Consider the following 20,530-nt stretch of genomic DNA (forward strand, 5'->3'; position numbering starts at 1 on the left):
AGCAGCAGGTAAATAACAGTCATCTCTGTCATGAACCATGTAGGTTGTTTTTTTTTTTAATACAAATGCATGTTGTTTTTTATGTCGTTTTTGTGTGCAGGGCATCCACCAAACGTATACCTTCACACACACACACACACACACACACACACACACACACACACACACACACACACACACACACACACACACACACCTGGCCATTTATTTTGCTTTGCGTGATCGTTGATTTCCTGGAACGTTACCTTAACCATAACATGTAACCAAATTCCTCAGGGTGACACAAACACGCATACAAATACGGGGGTGGGGGCAGACAGGCAGACAGACAGAGAGAGATGGAGAGGCAATACTGTCAGCACTTATTTCTCACTGATTAAACATTCATAAATCAACTTTATCTACAAGACTTTACACTAAACGCATTCTTTCTTCTTTTCTTCTATTCTTTCCCCCACATGTCGTTACGCCTTCTGATGGCTCCATGTCAAACTTGTTCTGCCAGTCGGTAGTACTTCCTTGAAACCTCAGGTCCGCGGTGTCAACCTTAACCGTACATGGGCGGAGCTGCCATACCACACCCCACCCTACCCGGGATCAGCACAGAGCGCACAGTGGATGTTGGCGATAACCTCGCTGACAGGACGGCTGAGCTGACCGGCGCGCGCTCCTCTCCTCAGCTGTCGGTGAAACGCGTTAAATCACAGGCACAGGTCGGTGTCTAAAAGCCCGCTCTCCCGGGAGCCTGCGGCGAAGTCGCTACGGCGGCGGAGACTGAAAAACTTTCGATCCAGGTAAGTCATAAATGCTCTCTCTGCCCACTCCATATTTTATTATCGGGAACAAGTGTGCGTGACGTGGAAGTGACTTCCCGGCGCGCTGCCTGCGGAGTTATAAAAAGTGAGTGTAATAGGATTTAGTTCTGGATGAAGACATATTCCCTTGCTGACAGCTGACACGCAGGGGTTGAGATTGTCGTCCTCCCTCCCGGTGTGGGAGGATGATGATGATGATGATGATGATGCGCGGGGTCAGAGGAGTAATGAGGTTTCCTGTGTCTGTTCCATGCTTTATTGGCTTTAAGTCTAGTTAGGAAAAGGTGAGGAAGGCCACTGGCCCTTATAGCCTCAAGCTGATCAACTCAGTACTGGATTACAGTGTTAGTTGTCTGCAGCTCACCGAGTCTTTCCGCTATTAGCAACCCACACTGAGGCTTTATAAAACCACAGCTATTGCGTGCAGATTGCTGCTGTGATATAAAGTCCATGTAAGTTTCATCACTTCTGGCGTTTTGGCTTTTTTTGTCACGCATGCTGCAAACCAAGAAGTAAGGATCACAGTTGAAGAGCAAGGGCAGTGCGAGTGTTCCAAGATCCAGCCTGTTCAGTTTAACAGATATCATTTGTGTGTGTGCGTGTGTGTGTGTGTGTGTGCGTGTGTGTGTATGTGCGTGTGTGTGTGTGCGTTAGGTGCATGGTTGACTGGCTTTATATTAACATCCATAGTAGCTGGTGCTTTTGCGGCAACTGTTGCTATGGAAAAGGTTGTAATTGGCGTCGAAATTAGTGGTGACTCACAAAAATTAAGCGCCTTCAGAACCTCTTTTCCAATGCTGTTTTGTAAGGGAATTACATGCTGATACACACTTCTTATAGTTTCCAATTAGGCATTCATTTTGGTCTCCCACCACTTTCCAAGTGCATTCAGCCCAGTTAGTTTATGTTTTTTTAATATTTCACAAGAAGAAACCAGACAGAGGTGCACTGGGATGTCAATATACACCCACTATAAGAAATGCACAAGGCAGCAGATACAATTAAACGCTGTTAGAGCCACCTACATCAAGTCTAACACATGCCTTAGGTATATAAGGAGACATTTCACTATCAGAAAATTGTTACAACTTTAAAAACATGGCGCTTTAGACCAACTAGATTTGTCATAGAAGCTCACAGGAGACACTCGAAGGAATATTTCTCTTTAAAGACAGACGCAAGACGGCCCTAGTGGTCAATAAATACATGTTATCCCCCTTATCGCACAAACCAATTTCTTATCATAGTGAGGCCGAAGATCAGTGGGATCATTATTGCTGCAGGTAGTGAGGAGTGCGTGGTCTGACGTCCTTAAATCTCTTTTCCTGCAATTGAGTGGCTCAAAAACACAAGAGGTCACAGGATACAGGTTGGCCAAGAAAATGAGGCAAGTACAATTTCACAAGTGGCACCTTATAATGCAACAATGAAGTAAAGCTAAAGAAAAAAAAGCTGTTCCTGAAAGAAAGAGGCAACACATGATGGATTTTCTCTGTGATCTGTACTTAAGAGTAAAGAGAGAGAGAGAAGGATCTGTTTTTACTGTTTTGGTTCTGTTTTAGCTGCTTTGCCTTTATTGATATGATAACAGATAAACACTGGACACTGCCACTGGTCTAAGCAGTCATCCTAGCAGCACTCAACAAGCCGAGTTCCGAGCGATGGATTAATGCATCCACAGTCTGTATGTAAAAGAGGATGGAAATAGCCTTTAGCAAAGGCTGTTGTGACACCTCAAGCTGAGCATTTTTGCCATTGCCGTCGTGGTGTTTCAGATTTGAAATTTTAGGAACAAGAGGTGTATCTGTCTAACAAACAGAGGGACGCTGCACTGCCCATAGCTACCAGCGTTGAGCACACATTACAGATTGTCCTGCTTTATCCATGGGCTGCGGGCTATTTAGACAACAAATTCATTAGGAAAGCGATGACCGAGGTTACGGAGCAGGGCTTGTTTTCCCACTTTCCCTTGTTTTTCAATGTCCGTACTTCTTTTTGAAACCAGAACATTGCCCCCTGTTAGCCATTAGAAAGAATGCAGGTTAAAGGCCCCAATCAGGCCCCATACACTGTATTTTTTAAAAAACAACTAAGAGTCTTTATGAGATATTTTAAATGTTTTACACCATTTTATGCACTATGCACCCTGTCTTGAAGTAGGTAAAAGAGCAGGTACATAGCAGAGCACTTAAGGTGCCCATACCTTAGAATTAGTGGAGCTTAGAAGAAGTTTCAACAGGGAGGCAGCTTGCTGAATCTGGTTTTGGTTAAGATGGCTGGTCACTCTTTGATTAGCTAAGCAGGCGTTATGGAAATGTGTCACACAGTCATGTAAATAAGTAATGGAAGAAAAGACAGGACTACAAGCTGGGTGGGCTTTTCAGGCCCATCCACGTATCAAAAGTTTTATGCTTTGATTGCTAAGGAGCATTCCAGATTCTCGCTGTGCATAAGATTTGCCCCCTGGTTGTCATTTAGTCACCTCTAAGTTAAGATTGGCTTCAGAAAATGGTGCCTGCCCATTTCATATCACCAATGGTTAGTCGGCATGTGATGGTTTTAAGTTGCTGAAAATAGGACATGTGTTGACCCCCTAAAGAGCAGTGTTTTCACTAGGAGAGAAGAAGAAGTTCTTCCGCACATGATTGGGCCTTTCTTACTTTGCCAAACCTTCCATTTGGCACACTAACGCATGGAAAAACACAAAAAGCATAATACGGACTTTGATATATGTGAAAGGTGTTGCACTAACTTTATTCAAGTGATGAATAACCAGATTGGTGTGCTGTTTTTCTTTAAAAAGAAAAAGAAGAAGCCAAGCTGTCATTTTAGTGGGATGCCACTATATCCTAGTTACTGTGTAATTTAAGCCCTGCCAGTGTATTCAGTGTTATCTTGAACCTTTTCCACAAGTGCCACAATGACAATAAAAGCCTGGATCCCCAACAGACCTTTCGCTCTGCTGGTTATTTATGGCAAAATATGGACTGAAAACAGCTACCTACAGTACAGTGAACCTTCTTAAACACAAGCACGGGTCAGTGTAATTTGCCAACTGTGTGACTTAAAGTTTGTCCTAACAAGGTCAATTGAAGCGATCAAAGGCCGTGTTTTTGTTAAGTTCAGAGGTTGTCTCTTTTAGATTTGTTTAATTGCTGTGAAAACTGCTCTGACATAACTTTGCATGTCGTTTTTCTGCTGGTTTCTACCCTTGATTGTTCCTCGAATGCCACTGGAACTAGTGTTCAAACCGGTTTTTACTTCAGTACCAGGAAGTGTGTTTGGTCTGTTCCAGTCTGAGCAGGAATGCAATCTGAGTGATTTACGGTATCTTTTTTATATATTCTTCACCCAGACTGTGCAGTAAGTCATGGTCAGAAATACAAATTGTACTGTACAGTTTATTATCCTTTTACAAAGATAATTAACTTTGCGAGCTAGATCATGGCAAACCTGCGGGCTTGTTAAATCGATATCTTCTCAACGATACTGCCCCGAAACGCTCAAATGTATTAGTGCCTCCGCAGACGTGCTTACGCCCCAAGGAGGGAAAATTGTTATTTTCTAAATAAGGACATAAGTGGATGCGTAGTAAATGATTGAATACATGTTGTGCACTTTGCATGCTCAATCTCTATAACCTTCCAGGAGAGAAAAACAGGTTCCCAGAAACACGTCTCCCATAGCTCAGCTGTGTCGGTCAGGTCTCTTGAGAATAGTGTGACCCTGCATAAGAAAGAAATGTTCTTTATTCATCAGCTGTGCAAAGGTGAGCTGTTGTGCTGTGGAGCTGTTGTACAACCACATCAGACGATGCTTCACTGCTCGCATTTTACCACCTCATCATCCAGCACGTGTACCATGACACTGGAAGACTGCTGACAAACAAAAATCCTGAATGATTTATAATCTCTAGCATGAATCTAGTTTCACAGTAACCCGACTGAGTGATTTTGGATATTTTTGTCATGTGTCATCTTTACATTGCACGTGGAGATCATGCTAAAACCAACAGAAGGTTTATCGGGCATTGATTTCCCAGCTTTCCATTTTATTTCTATTTTTTAGATGAAACTTTATGCACAACAGCAACTCTACCACCTCTCTGCACGTTTGCCTTTTTACCTTAGAGGTCGACAGTAAATGTAGTTACTTATTTACAGATCACGAACAGACATGTCTGGGTTTCATTCTCAAGACGTGCAGCATTTTTTTTTTTTTTTGAATGTTACATTGCATGTTAGTGACTCGAATGCTGTTTTTTCCATAATGCATGATGCAGGTCTCATCATAGTCAGGAATGATGTTAATAAGAGGCAAGATGTTAAAAAAGTACTACAGCAAACTTTAAAATTCATAAATGTGGTGGTAACATTTTTTGTTTGTTTGTTTGTTTGTTTGTTTATTTCAAAACACACTTGAGAATCCATACAGTGAGGATTATTCAGTAATATTGAGGGAAGAGCTTCACTCTGTTGGCCAGCACTTTTCCAGCTTAGCAGCTTATTCAGTTTGGACTACTGGTTATGTAAGAAGGCTATATGCAGCAGGAGGCTAATCCAGTGCCTTGATCTTAATGCCAATTATCAGATCATGGTGACGTTAGTAAAATGAAGGCACCATAATAATAATAATTTTTTTTAAAGTTAGTAACAAGTTAGTAATACTGTAGGTTGTTGCTGCTAAAAAAAACAGACACCCTTAGATTTTTTAATCACGATGAGACCGCAATAATTAAATAGAAGTCAGATTTAAGTTAGCATACCACACTACACATAATATGACAGCACATGCCCAAGCACACCTGTGCCTTACACCTTAGCACATCGTTAATGTAGAATTTACCTGTTGTGAAACACATGCCATTAAAAAACTTGACGTATTTCATGAAAAAAAGTCAGTCTGTGCCTGTGCTTGTCTAGTTTTGTGTTTTTTCACGGCGTGTGTTAGGTTGTCATTCTTAGAAATAGCATGTATGCAATTTTATTGCAGGGCTCTCATGTTTCCACCCACGCTCACTGTCGGCGCATTAAAGCATGCACAGCGAAGTACTTCGCATCATGTCATGACATGTCAAGGTGACGGCAAACATGCCAAGCACATCTAGGAGATCTCTTGACTCAAGGCGGCACCTTTTAAAACAAACAGCTCAGTTTTGACACTTTCTAATGAAATGGTTATTTTATATTCTTGATTTAAAAAAAAATCTAATCACAGAACAGTCTGGCTTAAAAATTGTATTTATAAAAGCACTTCATAGTTTCTGTTGAATGCTGCAAGAACAAGGATAATGGCTCAACGGGCCTTTGTCCTGTCTTTTTTTTTTTTTCACATGCAAATAAGAAGCAAGTTGCACGCCTCCCTCAAACAAATTTTCTCATTTTTGAATCTCCCTTTTTCGTAGTTTTTCAGAGCTTTGTGTTGAAGAAAAAGTGTCATTTTCATATATTTGCATATGCTCAGCCTAAACTGCATCAGGTGCTCCCTTAAAAAAAACATACAAAAAGCACTTCAAGTGTGATCATGCCCCTCTTTATATTTGATCTTTTTCTTGGATGTACTGGGGGTTGGGGGGTGGTCAAAGGATCCTCTTATTTGACATGTCAAATCCTGGCTTAACAACTGTTCAGGCCTAGCAATGAAAGAAAAGGGAGGCAGCATATGAGATAACATGTGAGGGAAGTGTTTTGTTTGTTTTTTTCTGTCAGCCTTATCGCTCATGCAACATTAGCTCTCCCATCTATTTAACCTCTAACTAATACCCCCTGCATCTACCCTACCCCCGCCATCCAATGGCTTTAGAGATAAAGGGTCATGCAGAGTAATAACTGATACTACATCAGCACATGCCGAAGCAAATGCAGATTTTCCAGTCATGAGAAGATGAGTCGAGCCAGTCTCCAGCAAGGCAAATCAGCCTCCTGCTGTGTGTGTTGCCGGGGCAAAAGCCTGACCACAGGTTATGCAATCAGTTACGCTGTGTGTGCCAGCTGGTAGAGGTAGTCAGAGACAGAGTGGATGCTTTTTTTTTAATCTTTAGTGAAACAGCACATTATCCTCTAGAAGGTGTTTCGTCTTTCATCAGCTTTTTACTCTTCGTTTACTCAGATACTTTGTTTACCATTTTTGCCTATGATTCATATTCATAGCAACTGATCGAAATGGTTTCTCAGCATAAACTGATCCAACGTATCCAATATTGGATATTTCTTTGCTACTGACTATAAAGTTATTTCACCTGTGGTTAAAATCTTTTCACATCGTCTGTTTCTAAATGCGGAGGGCTTTGAACTAATTTTAGCGCTGCATGTAACACTTCACCGTCAAACAGGTTAGTGTCACAATAAGAAACCACACGGGCTGCATGTTCCAGTTTTTGTTTGTCATTCAAGTGTGTTGTAACTCAATACAAGATGTGCAATCAACATTGTGGGTCAACTGATTTGTCCAGAGGGCAGATCAGACAAGTCCTCCATCTTCACCTTTCTTTCTTCCTTTCCTTCTCTCATTTTTTTCAGCCCAACAAGGTTTTGTGGTGCAATGATGACAAAAGTCAGAGAAGTTCTCCTGCTGTTGTTGCTGCCAGCCTTTGTGCCGCACACAGACGGAACGCGTAAGTGTTTTGGCTTGAAACTCAGTCTTAGCACCTTCTTAGGTTTCTGACAATGAGCTAAGATATCCGAGAGGTGTGATCTAGCTGGTTAACACACGAGCCAGATCTGCATAATTAATAAGCACTAAGCAACGCTGAGTTTCATCTGTGGATATTTTTTGTGTTTCATATTACTCTCAACTCACATTAAAGTTTTATTTCTTTCATCTTCTCATCTAATTTAAAATTGCGCCTTTTTTCATTGCTTAGGCTTGACACACTGTTTAGGATGTAGTCTAGTAAATTCCTATGTTTCCTTGTTTCCATCTAATATCTGTCTTAGGTTATAGCTTACCTGGCAAGCCCACAGAGATCAAATGCCGTTCTCCAGAGAAAGAGACCTTCACATGCTGGTGGAAGCCAGGATCTGATGGGGGCCTGCCTACTACATACGCTCTCTACTATCGAAAAGAAGGGTGAGAAACTCGCGCAGATGCACCCAAGTTTGTTATAATTTTACTTCATGTTATCTGGTAGCCACAAACAGTGAGTAATAGTTGTTTTTTTTAGTTCATTCATATAAACATGGATCATAATATTAGTATATCAGGGCCCTTTACATAATGTATTATAAAGGGAAGTGTAAGCACTTGGCAATTGTTAAAAAAAAAAAAACTATTTTTCATATTAATAAAAAGAAAAGTTCCATCAGTACAGCTGGCACAATGGGATGTTCTTGTTTGTGGTTTATTAAATGGCAACAATCCAAACGGTGTAAGAGGATAAAGATTGCAAAGTGCTAAGAGGTGCCCGTGAACATGGATTTTTAAATACTTCAAGGTTGATACAGATGTACAGAGAAGGAGTGAAAGTACTAGCTTATTTAACTACAAAGTGAAAACACAGTTTGTGAACACTGTAAACAATCCAGGCAGGCCGTGGTCATGCAGTGGTTAATAAAGGTGTGATGGGGAATACTATTAAGACTGGAGAACACTGGGACACTAACTGCGAAAAGAAAAAACAAATCTACTATGAGTACACAGAGAAGACTAATTGGAAACAGGTGCTTTAGCTTAAAACAAGTGATACTAATGAGGGCAAAGCAAACATTTAAAAAGGCAGGAAAACAATCAAAGGAAGTCAAACTGACAGGAATATAAGAAGGCAAAAAACTACAACACCCCCCCCCATAAAATAACAGAGAAAAAATGAACACTACCTTTATTGTATGTTAGGCCGCATGTGCTGCATGTGAAGAGGCTGATAAAAACTGAGCCACACACTGACAAGAATGATACTGAACTCCTGATATGCAAAGCATATAGCCACATAGTGTCATGGTTTTACTGTGGCTGGACTCAGAGGGAATCAGACAAGTGACATGAAGTTTAAAAGGTTTATGTACAAAGTATACAAAATCAGTACCTGGCTGATGACCTGTTTGGAAGATGAACTCTATATTCTGGAAAGGTGTGGGGAGATTAACAAAGGGAATTAGCAAAGTCGGGCAGAGAGAATCTGACTGCAGTAGCTCAGAGGGAGTTGTCTTTGAGTGTTTACTTGTCAGCAGTGAAAGTCGGACTGAGAAAGTGGTTATTGGCAGGAGTCTGAGGGAGGCTGAGGAGAGTTGTTGGAGAGTGGTCCGGGTGATTTTCAGGTAATTCATTTTTTTCAGAGGAAGTCATGTAATTAAAACTGTGATTACCCAGCAGTGGCTCTTAAACTAAAAAAAAAAAAAAAGATTGTCAGGGTGAGGTTAGCCTAGCGCTAGCACCCAGGGCCTCACAAAATGCTTTCCAAGCTTTAGAGATGAACTGGAATTGCATTGTTTCCCTCTGAGGGAGGGAAACAAAGCAATTCTAATAGTAAAGACTAACTACAATGGCACAGGATGGAGGTAAGATGAGTTCTGGTTCAACAGGGTCTGACTCTGTGGAGAATTGACGAGACAAAGCATCAGGTTTCACATTTCAGGAGCCAGGTAGATAAATTATGGTAAAGTTGAAATGAAGCCATACATATAAAGAATAGTTGCCACTTTGCTTGTCTTGAGCTGAGTCATTTGGAGATAAACTAGGTTTTTATGATCAGTCAATACAATAAATAGTATTTCAGCTCTCTCTGGCCAGTGTCGCCACTCCTCTAAAGCTACTTTGATAGCAAGTAACTCTCGGTTGCCTACGTCATAGTTCTTTGCTGGAGGCAAATGCCAAGAAAAGAAGGCATGCAGCTTACCATCGGGTTCTGTACATTAGCGCAGTCCCCACCTGAGAGACCTGCTTCAATAATGAATTGTTTTGACAGATCGGGATGGTTCAGTACAGGTGCAGAGTTAAACCTGTCTTTGATCATTTGAAACATTTGATCTCCTTCCTACTAAAATTTCATTTAAATGGCCTGGAAGAGGAAGTGAGTCGGTTAATGGTACTGGAGCTTGACTATAATTCCTGATGAAGCAGCATTTAAAGTTTGCAAATCCAAGGAACCGTTGTAGCTGTTTCCAGGATGTGGAGACAGGCCTGTCAGTTACAGCTTTCACCTCCGTCTCCAAGAAAAGTCACATGGCTAGCATGAATTCCACATTTTTTGGCCTTAACGAAGAGTTTGTTTTCAAGTAGTCTCTGTAGTACCTGCTTGCAGAGACATGAAGTTCTTCGAGGGTCTCAAGGTATCATCCAAAAAACAAACAAAAAGATGTTTCAAACGTCTCTTAAGACATCATTGACCAGGCCTTAAAGACAGTGGGGGCATTGGTTCAACTAAATGTCATGACCATATATAGTGACCTAATGGAATGTTAAATGCCGTCTTCCATTCATCCTCCTCCCGGACGTGGAACAAATGATAAGCATTACGTTGATCTAATTTTGTGAATGCTGTGGCTCACAGGCTGAGGTGATTAAGGGAAAAGGATACCTATTTTTTACAGTGATTTGATTTAACCCTCATAGTCAATGCAGGGTCGCCGAATCTCTTTTTTTTTCTACAAAGAAGAAACCCGCACCCACTGGAGTGGAGAACGGTTGAATGATGCTGTTGTCAAGGGAGTCCTTGATGTATTTATCCATGGCAAGGTGTTCAGGACCGGAAAGATTGTATAGACGGCTTGAGGGAAGAGGCACCCCTGGGAGGTTGTTAATGGCACAGTCGTAAGGGTGGTAAGATGCAGAGACTGGAAATGGTCCATGACGAGGGTGTGCCGTGTCTATTTTCTTGTACACGTTCTCTGACGTGGGTATCGATAAGGTCAGCAAGGGCTATAATTCCTCAAAACACTTAGACTTATTGCAAGAGGCCAATTCATCCTTCATTTGCTCATTGAGGATATCATACAATGTCCATCTTAGGGCTTTTTTCTCCAACCCTGTCTCAGCCATTACCCTGAACTCAGCAGAACCTCTGCTACAGACTTTGATGTAGGCTGAATACATGTCAAGCTGCTTCTTCCTCATTTAGAGAGTGTTCACAAACTAACTTGAAATTTCTTAATGAACAGTGTGTAGGACACAGACTCTGTAGGGTTTCATAGTAAATATGCTTTAGCGTATTTGAGTGCCCAGACCCTTAACAGTATTATTTTGTGAATAATTGTTTGAGAAGGCCCATGGAGAGCACTGAAACAGTAGTGAGTACCAAAGCAAAAATCCACCCCAGTGACCTGGCTCTCCACCAGATAGTTCAGGTGAGATGGGGATGGCTGTGAAAAGGCAACTGCATCAGGAGAGGGCACACTGACCTGAACCGGAGCTTCCGGGATGGGAGAAGGTGACAGTTTGGAGTGAATTATTTACAGTGCATTACCCATCTGTTCTACCCACTGATGTGTTTCACGTAGCTGCTGAACTATAGATGTTAAAGCCTTCTCATGTTCACCTAATACAGTCTGCTGCATCCATGGGTTGTCTACATCGTTCTGTCAAGGTTTTACTGTGGCTGGGCCCAGAGAGCAAACTCAGGCAGCTGACATGAAGTTTAAAAGGTTTATTTACAGTCCACAAAATCAGTAAGTGGCTGGTGAATAGCAGGCCGAGAGAGAGGTTGTTGGTAGGCAGACTGGAATCAAAGGACGACTGAGGAGACTTGAAGGAGAGTGGGCAGGCAGGTGATATTCAGGCAAGTCCTTGTTTCCACAGGAAGCCTCAGAATTAGATTTGGTGTACTGTCATTGTCCGGTGGTGGCTCTTGAACTCCAAAAAGGTTGACAGGTGAGTGTCTTGATGAGCTTGCCAAGAATTCCAGATGGACAACACGGAAGTAGACAAGAAGCAGGAATCACTAATCGAAACAGCTGCAAACAAACGTCAAACATAAGGCTCTAATTTACCACCATACAATGGTGGTAAATGGTGGTAAATTTTCTTATGGAGGAACAATTTTGTTCCTCCATAAGAACACAGCATTGATGATACAATGCAGGTGCCTGGTAAAATATAGCTCCGCCCATGGGCAGTGGCAGGAGCAATCCGCCCACAACTCAACCTGAGAGCAAAGAGGAAAAGAAAACAGGGAGAACAAGTCTAGCCTGCCCTAAATCTAACAAAGAGAGGAGGGCAAAGTTAACGTTCCTCATATCTTTTACTAAGGCTCTGATTAGCTTAGCATAAAGGCCTGAAGGTGATGCACATCTATTTTGTCACTGCTCCCTGCCAAAAACTAGTCCATCCCTTAACCCTCCATGACATATAGTCCTTTTAGAGGGCTATGACTTTTGAGGTTCTTTTCCAACTATTCCAGTCTTCAATGGCCGATTATTCATCTTCCATAATATAACACATAAGCTAACTTACAGTATTTTCTAATACTCAGAGTACAGTAGAGAAGATATTGCAGTCGATAAACCATGGCATGAAGGCACCCAGAGGTTGAAGGCCACTTCCTGCTGGGAAACACTAGATCCTGACATTGATGTAGATGTTACTTTGAGCGATAAGAACTACCTAAACAAATTCGTAGTCCTTGTGTTGTGGTGGTGGGGGTTTATGTCTTTTGACCGTTTTCACAATAATATAATGCACCATGCTGCAAAAATTGTCGGAGGTTTAACTGTGAAGCTCCTCAGATCCGAAACGATTTGGATATCATACATTTTTGAAATAGTGAACCACCTGTTTCACCAGCCTGAATATGTACTAAATATGTTAATCAGTAATTTTGTTCTTGCATATATTTTTAAAAGTCTCGCACCACAACACAACGGTTTTGTGGGAAATTTCATGAAGAAAATAAAAAGTAAAAGATTTTTCATCACATATTTCACCTGTAAGAGAGCTTAGACATCTGCAGTGAAATTGGCTGCAAATAAACGTTGCACTTTCACAAACCACAAACCTCGAAGATTCAGCCATTTCCTCTGCTGTGATGAAACTCCATCACTTTGTGATTTTGCTAGAAAAAACATATATTGCCGCTTTCAGTACGGGAGCTTTTTGCCTAGAGTCAGTGGCTTCCAATCTCTGCTGGTGTTGGACTGAGAAAAGAAATCACAGACTGGCTCTTTAAACTACATGAAGAAGCTCTCAGTCCCCCACCGCTCTTGAGATTGTCTCCCTTTAACATCAACTTTCCTGTTTTGTTCCGCCATACTTGTTGTACTATTGCAAGTGCAGCAGAGGTGTGCCTGTCTGTTTGGTTTGGTATGTGCAGGGGCGGGTTTCACTGCGCACATATCATGTCTTAATTGTGCAGCTTGCAAACATGTATGTACCCAAAGTTTTCTTTAAGAAACTTAAATTTAATCATCATTATTTTAATTTGATGATCTTGCATTTAATGTTCTGCCTAAAATGCTTTATGGCGCAGATTTATTAGGATAGGTTTTTCCACTTAGTCAGTTTTGCCATGGCTTCCTGACACATCACATGTGCTTCTTTCAGTAACTCTATAAATAAATCAAAGTAATACCATTATAATGCTATATTATTGGTCTAGTATTTTGTATTGTTTCTCATTTTTTGATGTCTTCTTGTATTCAACTTTCAGTTCACTGTGGTATAGTATGTAGCAGCAGAACAAATACACTTTGATTAATTGGTTTGTGCAAGTTCTGCTCACCATAGAGATGACATGACTCACTTTCCCCACTTTTTCTGAAATCAAACCAATCAAAGTTTATTGATTTAATTTATTTTTTCCGTCTCCAGCTCGCATGCGTTTGTCGCAGGCAGCTTCACCAGCATTCAGAGGCTCACATTATTTTTCCTCATGTTGTCCGCACCTGAACAGGTCCCCCGACCAGTCGTCACTAGTTACTGCGATAGCAGCAACAATATGTTTCCCATGTTCTATATGCAAACACTCCCAGTTGTGTTCATTATAACACCCAGGTCTACTGGGATATGAACCTGCAGTTCAAACAGAAAACAACACCAAAGTTATTTTCTGTGTCTCCTTTAATTAAATACAACATCCTAGCAGCTTAACAGTAAAAAAAAAAAGAAAAAGAAAAAAGATGGCCTCCATTTATTTTGCAGTCACACTTTCTCGCCATCTGTCTCCTCTGGTCACTCTCACACACATATGCAGTGTCAGGAATAGGGAGGATGTACACTGTTATTTTAATGTGGCTGTGCAAGCACAATGCCAGCGCACACCTGTGATTGCATGCCGCTCCTCTGCCTCTCTTGCAGTTCTGACGTAGTGCACCAGTGTCCTGACTACCACACAGCCGGGAAGAACTCCTGCTTCTTTAACAAGAACGACACCGTTATCTGGGTCAGCTACAACATCACCGTGGTGGCCACCAACGCACTGGGCAAGACCTACTCTGACCCTCTGGATATAGACGTGGTCTACATTGGTGAGGGGACTGGGGGCAGGGGTGGAGGGGTTTTCATAATTTCACCACAGGGATTAAAAAAAAGCAGCTCCACAGCTGCTCGGCAGCACACTGCGCTACACTGTGGCAAATGCTCTTGGAGTTTAGTCACCCCCTCCCGTTATGCTGTAACTGCTCACTAAAGGTCACCTTTTAATGTCCACAGTGAAATTTCCTTTGCAGCGATTAAAGGACTAGCTGATGCACGATCTACAAAATCAACTGAAATTAAGTTTAGCATTCATTCGCCATTAACTAATGCTAAATTAAACAAAATTAAAACATTCTTGTGTTTTGAAATTGTAACAAGAATTTCTTTTACCTCCTTATCATTTATGAGCTTCTAATGTGTTTTTGGTGGAGGCCAGTCGCACTTGAGCGCGTGCACACTTGTTTACTGCAATGGAAAATCTGCTCTCTTTTCTCCTGCTTCAAAAATGCACACTGTCCAGTTATTTTAGACAATCATTTACTTCACTAACAGAAATAAAGTACTTTAATGCAAGTAATTCAATACTTTAGTAAGAAGTAGTTCCATCCTTCTAAACAAAAAGTATATTCATGAAATATTTAAAATGGGAGAGTAAATTAACAGAGAAGTATTCACCTCGTCCTTGAGCCTCCTTAACTGGAAGTGTGCCGAGTTGTTCTGATCTGCTTATCTTTTTCTTTGTGTTACCTCACAATTGTCAGATATGTGTCTCCACGAGGATAGCGTAAAGCCCAAACAGTGGCATTTATCACTACTATATGTCATAATACACACGTCGACAAATATGTTGAAGGTCATTCCTGCAATGCTGCTGCTTATCCGCTGGGAGTGTCCTTTTGTTTGCTGTGTAACAGCTGATAATTCACCCTGCAGTGGTTTCACCTGCTGCCGTTCACAAGCCCTGTTGATGCCTATTGGTTTTTTTGTTTGTTTTTTCAGTAATACAATCTTTATTCATTGTTGGATTTGCTATTGCTCTGTCTTTCTTTCATTCACATTTTCTCTCTTCTGCTCCAGTCAAGCCTCATCCTCCAGAAAAGCTAGAAGTGACAGTAATGAAGGATCAGGGCTGGCCCTTTCTTCGAGTGTCTTGGGAACCACCTCGTAAGGCTGACACCCGCTCTGGTTGGATCACTCTAATCTATGAGCTCCGCGTCAAGTTGGAGGAGGAGGAAAGCGAATGGGAGGTACGTAGGTCTCAGCGCATGACAGGGTGTGGTATGCTCTTTGAAGTATTTGCCTTTCAAATTTGAAACTTTGTTCTAGCCTGGTGTAAGGGAACTACATGATGTGTTAGTGAAAGGACAGGTTTTTTAACATTTAAAATCTGTATATTGGCAGCCTGACAGACTAACTGATTTGTGTGTTTCTGTTGACTATGTGTATTTCCAGAATCACGTTGCAGGCCAGCAGAAGATGTTTAACATTTTCAGCCTGCGGTCAGGTGGTACATACCTTATTCAGGTGCGCTGTAAGCCCGATCACGGCTTTTGGAGTGAATGGAGTTCCACTTCCTACGTCAAAGTTCCCGAGTGTAAGACATCCACCGTCTTTTGCATTAACTAAATATTATATATTGTATAGGATATATTTATTTATTAAAGGAACAGTTTAACATTTTGGAATCTATATTACACTTTCTTGTTGAGAGCTACTTTTATAATCCAAATAGCACTCAGTTAGTTTACCTTAGCATGAAGATTAGAAGTTAAAGAAGGAAGCTAATCTGGCTCTTTGCAAAGGAACCAGTTTAACCAATTTAATTATCACAAGAAATCTTATTCCTTCAATCCCCGAGGTCTTCATTGTGGCTTTACTGCCTTTTTTTGCACTTAGCTGTTTCATTGTTTCATGTGCTAACTGGTGAATTTTTATCCTTGACCTCTTTATTTAATGTTAATATCATTATATCTCACACATATGGCAGTGTTATCATAACTCACTGCCAGAAAGTTTATCTATGTGTAATTAGATAATCCCTTTAGCAGGGGCAGGATATTTATTTTTCCAAGGGGCCACATGACAAACCGGAACTGGACGGTTGCACCAAAAAAGTGAAAAAAGTGGAATTCTGCTCAATATTATAAAATATATAAGTTTGTTGGTACGCCCCTCCACAACAATCCCAGTTTGTCATGCAGCCTCTTGGGAAAAGTATTTGCTTGCCTCGCTTTAGCATGATGTAATGATAATAAACCCAGGAAGAAAAAAAGATGGATACTGCGTTGTTCTGCTGAAGCACCCACACATTGTTATGTTGCGTCTTTCAGATCTCCATCGAGAAAAGTCTGTCTGGATCCTCATTTTAGTCTTTTCTGCCTTCATTTTACTGATCCTCATATGGCTGATACACATGAATAGCCACAGGTAACAATAATCTTCTTAACCACTTTGCTTTGTTAAAATGCTGGTTATTATTTATTTAAATGTATTGTTTCTGTACAATTTCAAAATGTAATAAGAAAGTACGCCCTCAATCAGATACAAGCTTTTATGTATCAGGATAAAACAACTGTGATGATGTCTTGAAATTAGGTTAACGCAACCTCATATTAACAACAGCAAATGACAAATGACATAGACCATGTCCCTTATTTAACAAATATTAAGCCAAAATGCAGAAATGACTGCTTCTATAGAAATTAGGACGGTAAGTAGCAGCCAGCTCCTGATAATCAAATGCAAGTGTGACGAACAGAAGTTTTGCCAGATTTGCTCCACAGTACCAAATTTAGTGAAAAATAAACACAGAATTTCAGCACAGGGACCTCATAGCACCTGTCAAACACAGTGGTGAAGGGCTGATGATTTGCGCTTGCTTTGCAGCCATAGCGCCTGGGCATCTTTCAGTCAAGGTCGATCATGAATTCCTCTGTATACCAAAGTATTCACACGTGAGGCCATCTGTCTGACAGCTTGGCTGAATCTAGGTCATGAAACAGGACAATGATCCCAAGCACAGCAGCAAATCTACAGTGGAATGGCTGAAAAAGAGAAATTAAGAATTAAAGTGCTGTGATGGCCAGACCTCAACCTGACTGAAATGCTGTGATGGGACCGTAAAAGAGCTGTGCATAAATGAATACCTGCAAACGTCAGTGAAGTGAAGCAATACTACAGAGAAGAGGGTGCCAAAATTCCTTCACAGTGAAATGAGAGATTGACAAAGTCCCAAAGAAAACAATTGCTTTAAGTTATTGCATTAGTTTTATTAATTTTTGTTATATAAATAATTTTAGAGTGTAATAAGTCATGAGCTTTTGTCCATCAAAGGTTGCATTTACCTGATCTTTAAGACCTGCTAAGGACTATATAGTTATTTTTAACATTGTGATATGCAAAACCTTAGAATTGACTGAGGATGTACTTATTTTCTACCATGACTGTACTTTGTCATATGCTACATAAACCCAAAGCACTCTTCACACTTACATTTAGATCCTACGGTAGAATATTATCACTAAAATACTGCAATTACTAAGCTATCAAATTATTTGAAATTCTTTACATTTTTTATGAGTTGTGGCTGAATTATCCCTTTACCTCAAGAAAAATCAATACTCCATAGTGGTGCCCATTTTTCACACTGTCTGTTCTGTAAAACCAGACATGGCTAAAAAAAATTTCTGTGCAGAGACTTCAGTCCTTCCTTTGTTGTAAAAAACACAGAATGATCTTATTCACATGTATAAATTTCCATTAGTAGGAAAGAAAAATCTGATTAAATGTGTCACAGGTAATCAACTATAAATAACTGTATTAGCTCAGCGATAATGTGACCATTCTGGGCTTTGGTAGCATACTGCAAGTAAAATACTGACTATAGTCAGCACATCTTTGATATTCAACTGCTGCTAACAAAGCCTTTTGTGTGTCTATGTGTAAAGTCTGAAGCACTGCATGCTGCCGCCAGTCCCTGGTCCTAAAATCAAAGGCTTTGACAAACAGCTTCTCAAGGTAAAGGGGTAACATTATGAACACTGTCTCAATGGCTACTTATTCAGAAAAAATGTCTATTTGTATAGTGCTTTCTATTTGCATTGAGTAGTTTTACTCTTTGTGTGCAGAGTGGCAAGTCTGACGAGGTGTTCAGCGCACTGGTGGTGTCTGACTTCCCACCAACCACGTCTAACTATGAGGACTTGCTGGTAGAATACTTAGAAGTGTATGTGCCAGAACAGCAGGAACTGATGGTCGACGAAGGCAAGGATCATGACGGCTGCCTGAAATCCATAGGCTCGGCATCCGACAGTGACTCTGGCCGGGGCAGCTGTGACAGTGACAATCTGCTGATGGATAAGAGTGGCGCGGCAAAAGAGGAACAGCAGCAACAAAATCAGGAGGGAGATCAAATTGGGACGGAGACACAAGGTCCCAAAGAAGCCTGGGAGAAGGAAGCGATGCTATGTGCTAATGAAGATGTAGTTAGCCCCGATGCATCAAGTAAGAAGGTTAAGACCTGGCCTTCTGTGTTTTCCCCAGTGACTCCGTACAGCCCAAGCCCACTGGATCCACACAACTCACTTGAGATGCACAAACAGAATTGCCTTTCTGACACCCAGTTTCCTCCGGGCTCCCCATCCTCGGACCACTGCATCAAAAAGGCTCTCCAATCAAGCTACTGGGAGGTCTGCTTTAATAATAATCAACCTTGTCCCCAGACAGATGTCCACCCGCAACTCCAGGCCCACAGCGATCGCAACATCTCAGCCATCAATGACAGAAATGCACCCAGTGATCTGCTGTTGCCCACCCGGATGACTGAGTACGTTGAAGTGCAAAGGGTCAATGAGGAGAATAAGGTGCTTCTCCATCCCATTCCCTCAGGCCATGAAAAAGCCTGCTCCTGGGTAGGACAGGGAGACAACTACAGCAAAGTGAAAGGGGTAGACAGTGACAATGTGCTGCTGCTCCAGAGAGAGGTGGTGGAAGAAGAGAGCATGGAGATGGCTGGAGCAGCCGAGAGCTGCTACACATCTTCCATCGCTATTACCACTCCTAAGCCAACAACCTGCAGTCACATTGCCCTGCCGGTCCAGGATGAAAGGGTTCTGGCAGTAAGTGGGTATGTCGACACTGCCACTATGTTCTCCCTGGACACTTAGTAGACGTGCCAGCCCAAATTGACAGTTGTAGAACATTGCAAGAGGCGGGGGCTGAAAGATACGAAAAAGCACTAATACTCCTTAAAAAAAAAAAAATTGCCAAGACAATGTATATTTATTTTTTTATCTTCTTCTCCTGTAAGAGACATGTCTTTGCTGAGGGCGGAGCAGTAACACACTATTGATTATCAAATAATTGTTATTGAATATGTTGACTAATGAGCTTAATTGAGTTTTGTAATTGATTCTAAAAATCCACGTGGTACTTTATATGATCATCCTGATTGTACTGGATGTCTACCATGAACCATCCTCTCTGGCACATAAACATTGTTTTCATCGATCCTACTGATATACCGTATAGTAATTGTGATTATCTGTTAAAAACTGCAGAAAGCCCCACCTTTTTCTTTGTCTCAGTTTTTTGTATGTGAGTGTATTTTCCCTTTTCCTTATAGAAACCAACACTACATTTTTAAGCTGCTTTCTCTAAAGCTACAATATGTATAGCATTAAATTTAAAAACAAACACAACAAAACACAGCAGAAGTGAGAATGTACTGCTCTATTTTTTCATTCAGAGAGAATGAGAATGTTTTTCTGTAAATACACCTCCTGCAGTTTTAATCTGCAAAGATATTTAGATTTTTGGAAGGCGAAGTAGTGTTGTATTACTTGGTATGGTAATGTACAACACTGCTCTTTATTTCTGTATGCACAGATTTCTGTATAGCCTACACGTACCTATATAAATATATGTATAGCTTTAAAAATGAAATGTAAAATCTTTGTTGAAGGTCATGTTTATAACAAAATAAAAAAAACTCAGTAATGGAATATTGTTTATTTTTTGTGTCCTTATTTGATAATTACATATGCGTAATTATTACTTGGCTGACATTAGTAATGAAAATACATGTAAAAAAGCATGCATTTACCCAGCAGCAAGTGGGGGGTGGCATGTTGTTTAGAAGCAGCCCAGCATAAGGTGGTGTGCAGGCCCCTGGATTGCTTTGCAGAGTACTCATTGATAATTGCAAATATTTACCAAAATGTTATTGCAGTGTGGTGATCCAAGCATTACTACATTGAATTGGGAAAATATGAAAAGATCAAAGAATTTAATACATTTCAATCATAGGAAAGTAAAATCTAATTTTTGTTTAGTTACAAAATACATACTAAGGATCTTCTGTGCTGTTGTACATG

General features: G+C 40.8%; 1 protein-coding gene across 1 annotated transcript; it reads left to right on the forward strand.

The window, feature by feature from the left end:
• Positions 1-194: 194 nt before the first annotated feature.
• Positions 195-20,151, forward strand: prlra (prolactin receptor a). The gene is made up of 9 exons (XM_063478365.1): positions 195-794; positions 7,334-7,428; positions 7,751-7,883; positions 14,037-14,206; positions 15,234-15,403; positions 15,609-15,750; positions 16,487-16,583; positions 18,104-18,173; positions 18,284-20,151. The coding sequence occupies exons 2-9, from the start codon at positions 7,356-7,358 to the stop codon at positions 19,319-19,321; spliced, it is 1,893 nt and encodes a 630-aa protein (XP_063334435.1). The 5' UTR covers positions 195-794; positions 7,334-7,355; the 3' UTR covers positions 19,322-20,151.
• The last annotated feature ends 379 nt before the right edge of the window (positions 20,152-20,530 follow it).

Source organism: Pelmatolapia mariae, linkage group LG7 (assembly GCF_036321145.2).
Source record: "Pelmatolapia mariae isolate MD_Pm_ZW linkage group LG7, Pm_UMD_F_2, whole genome shotgun sequence".
In the NCBI taxonomy this organism is placed as follows: Eukaryota; Metazoa; Chordata; class Actinopteri; order Cichliformes; family Cichlidae; genus Pelmatolapia; species Pelmatolapia mariae.

What these genes read in the sequence shown, in the direction of transcription:
- prlra (XM_063478365.1), top strand. Translation starts at nt 7,356, where the DNA reads ATGATGACAAAAGTCAGAGAAGTTCTCCTGCTGTTGTTGCTGCCAGCC. An exon ending in GCCGCACACAGACGGAACGC is followed by an intron (nt 7,429 to 7,750) that starts GTAAGTGTTTTG and finishes TATCTGTCTTAG; the next exon opens with GTTATAGCTTACCTGGCAAG. An exon ending in TATAGACGTGGTCTACATTG is followed by an intron (nt 14,207 to 15,233) that starts GTGAGGGGACTG and finishes CTTCTGCTCCAG; the next exon opens with TCAAGCCTCATCCTCCAGAA.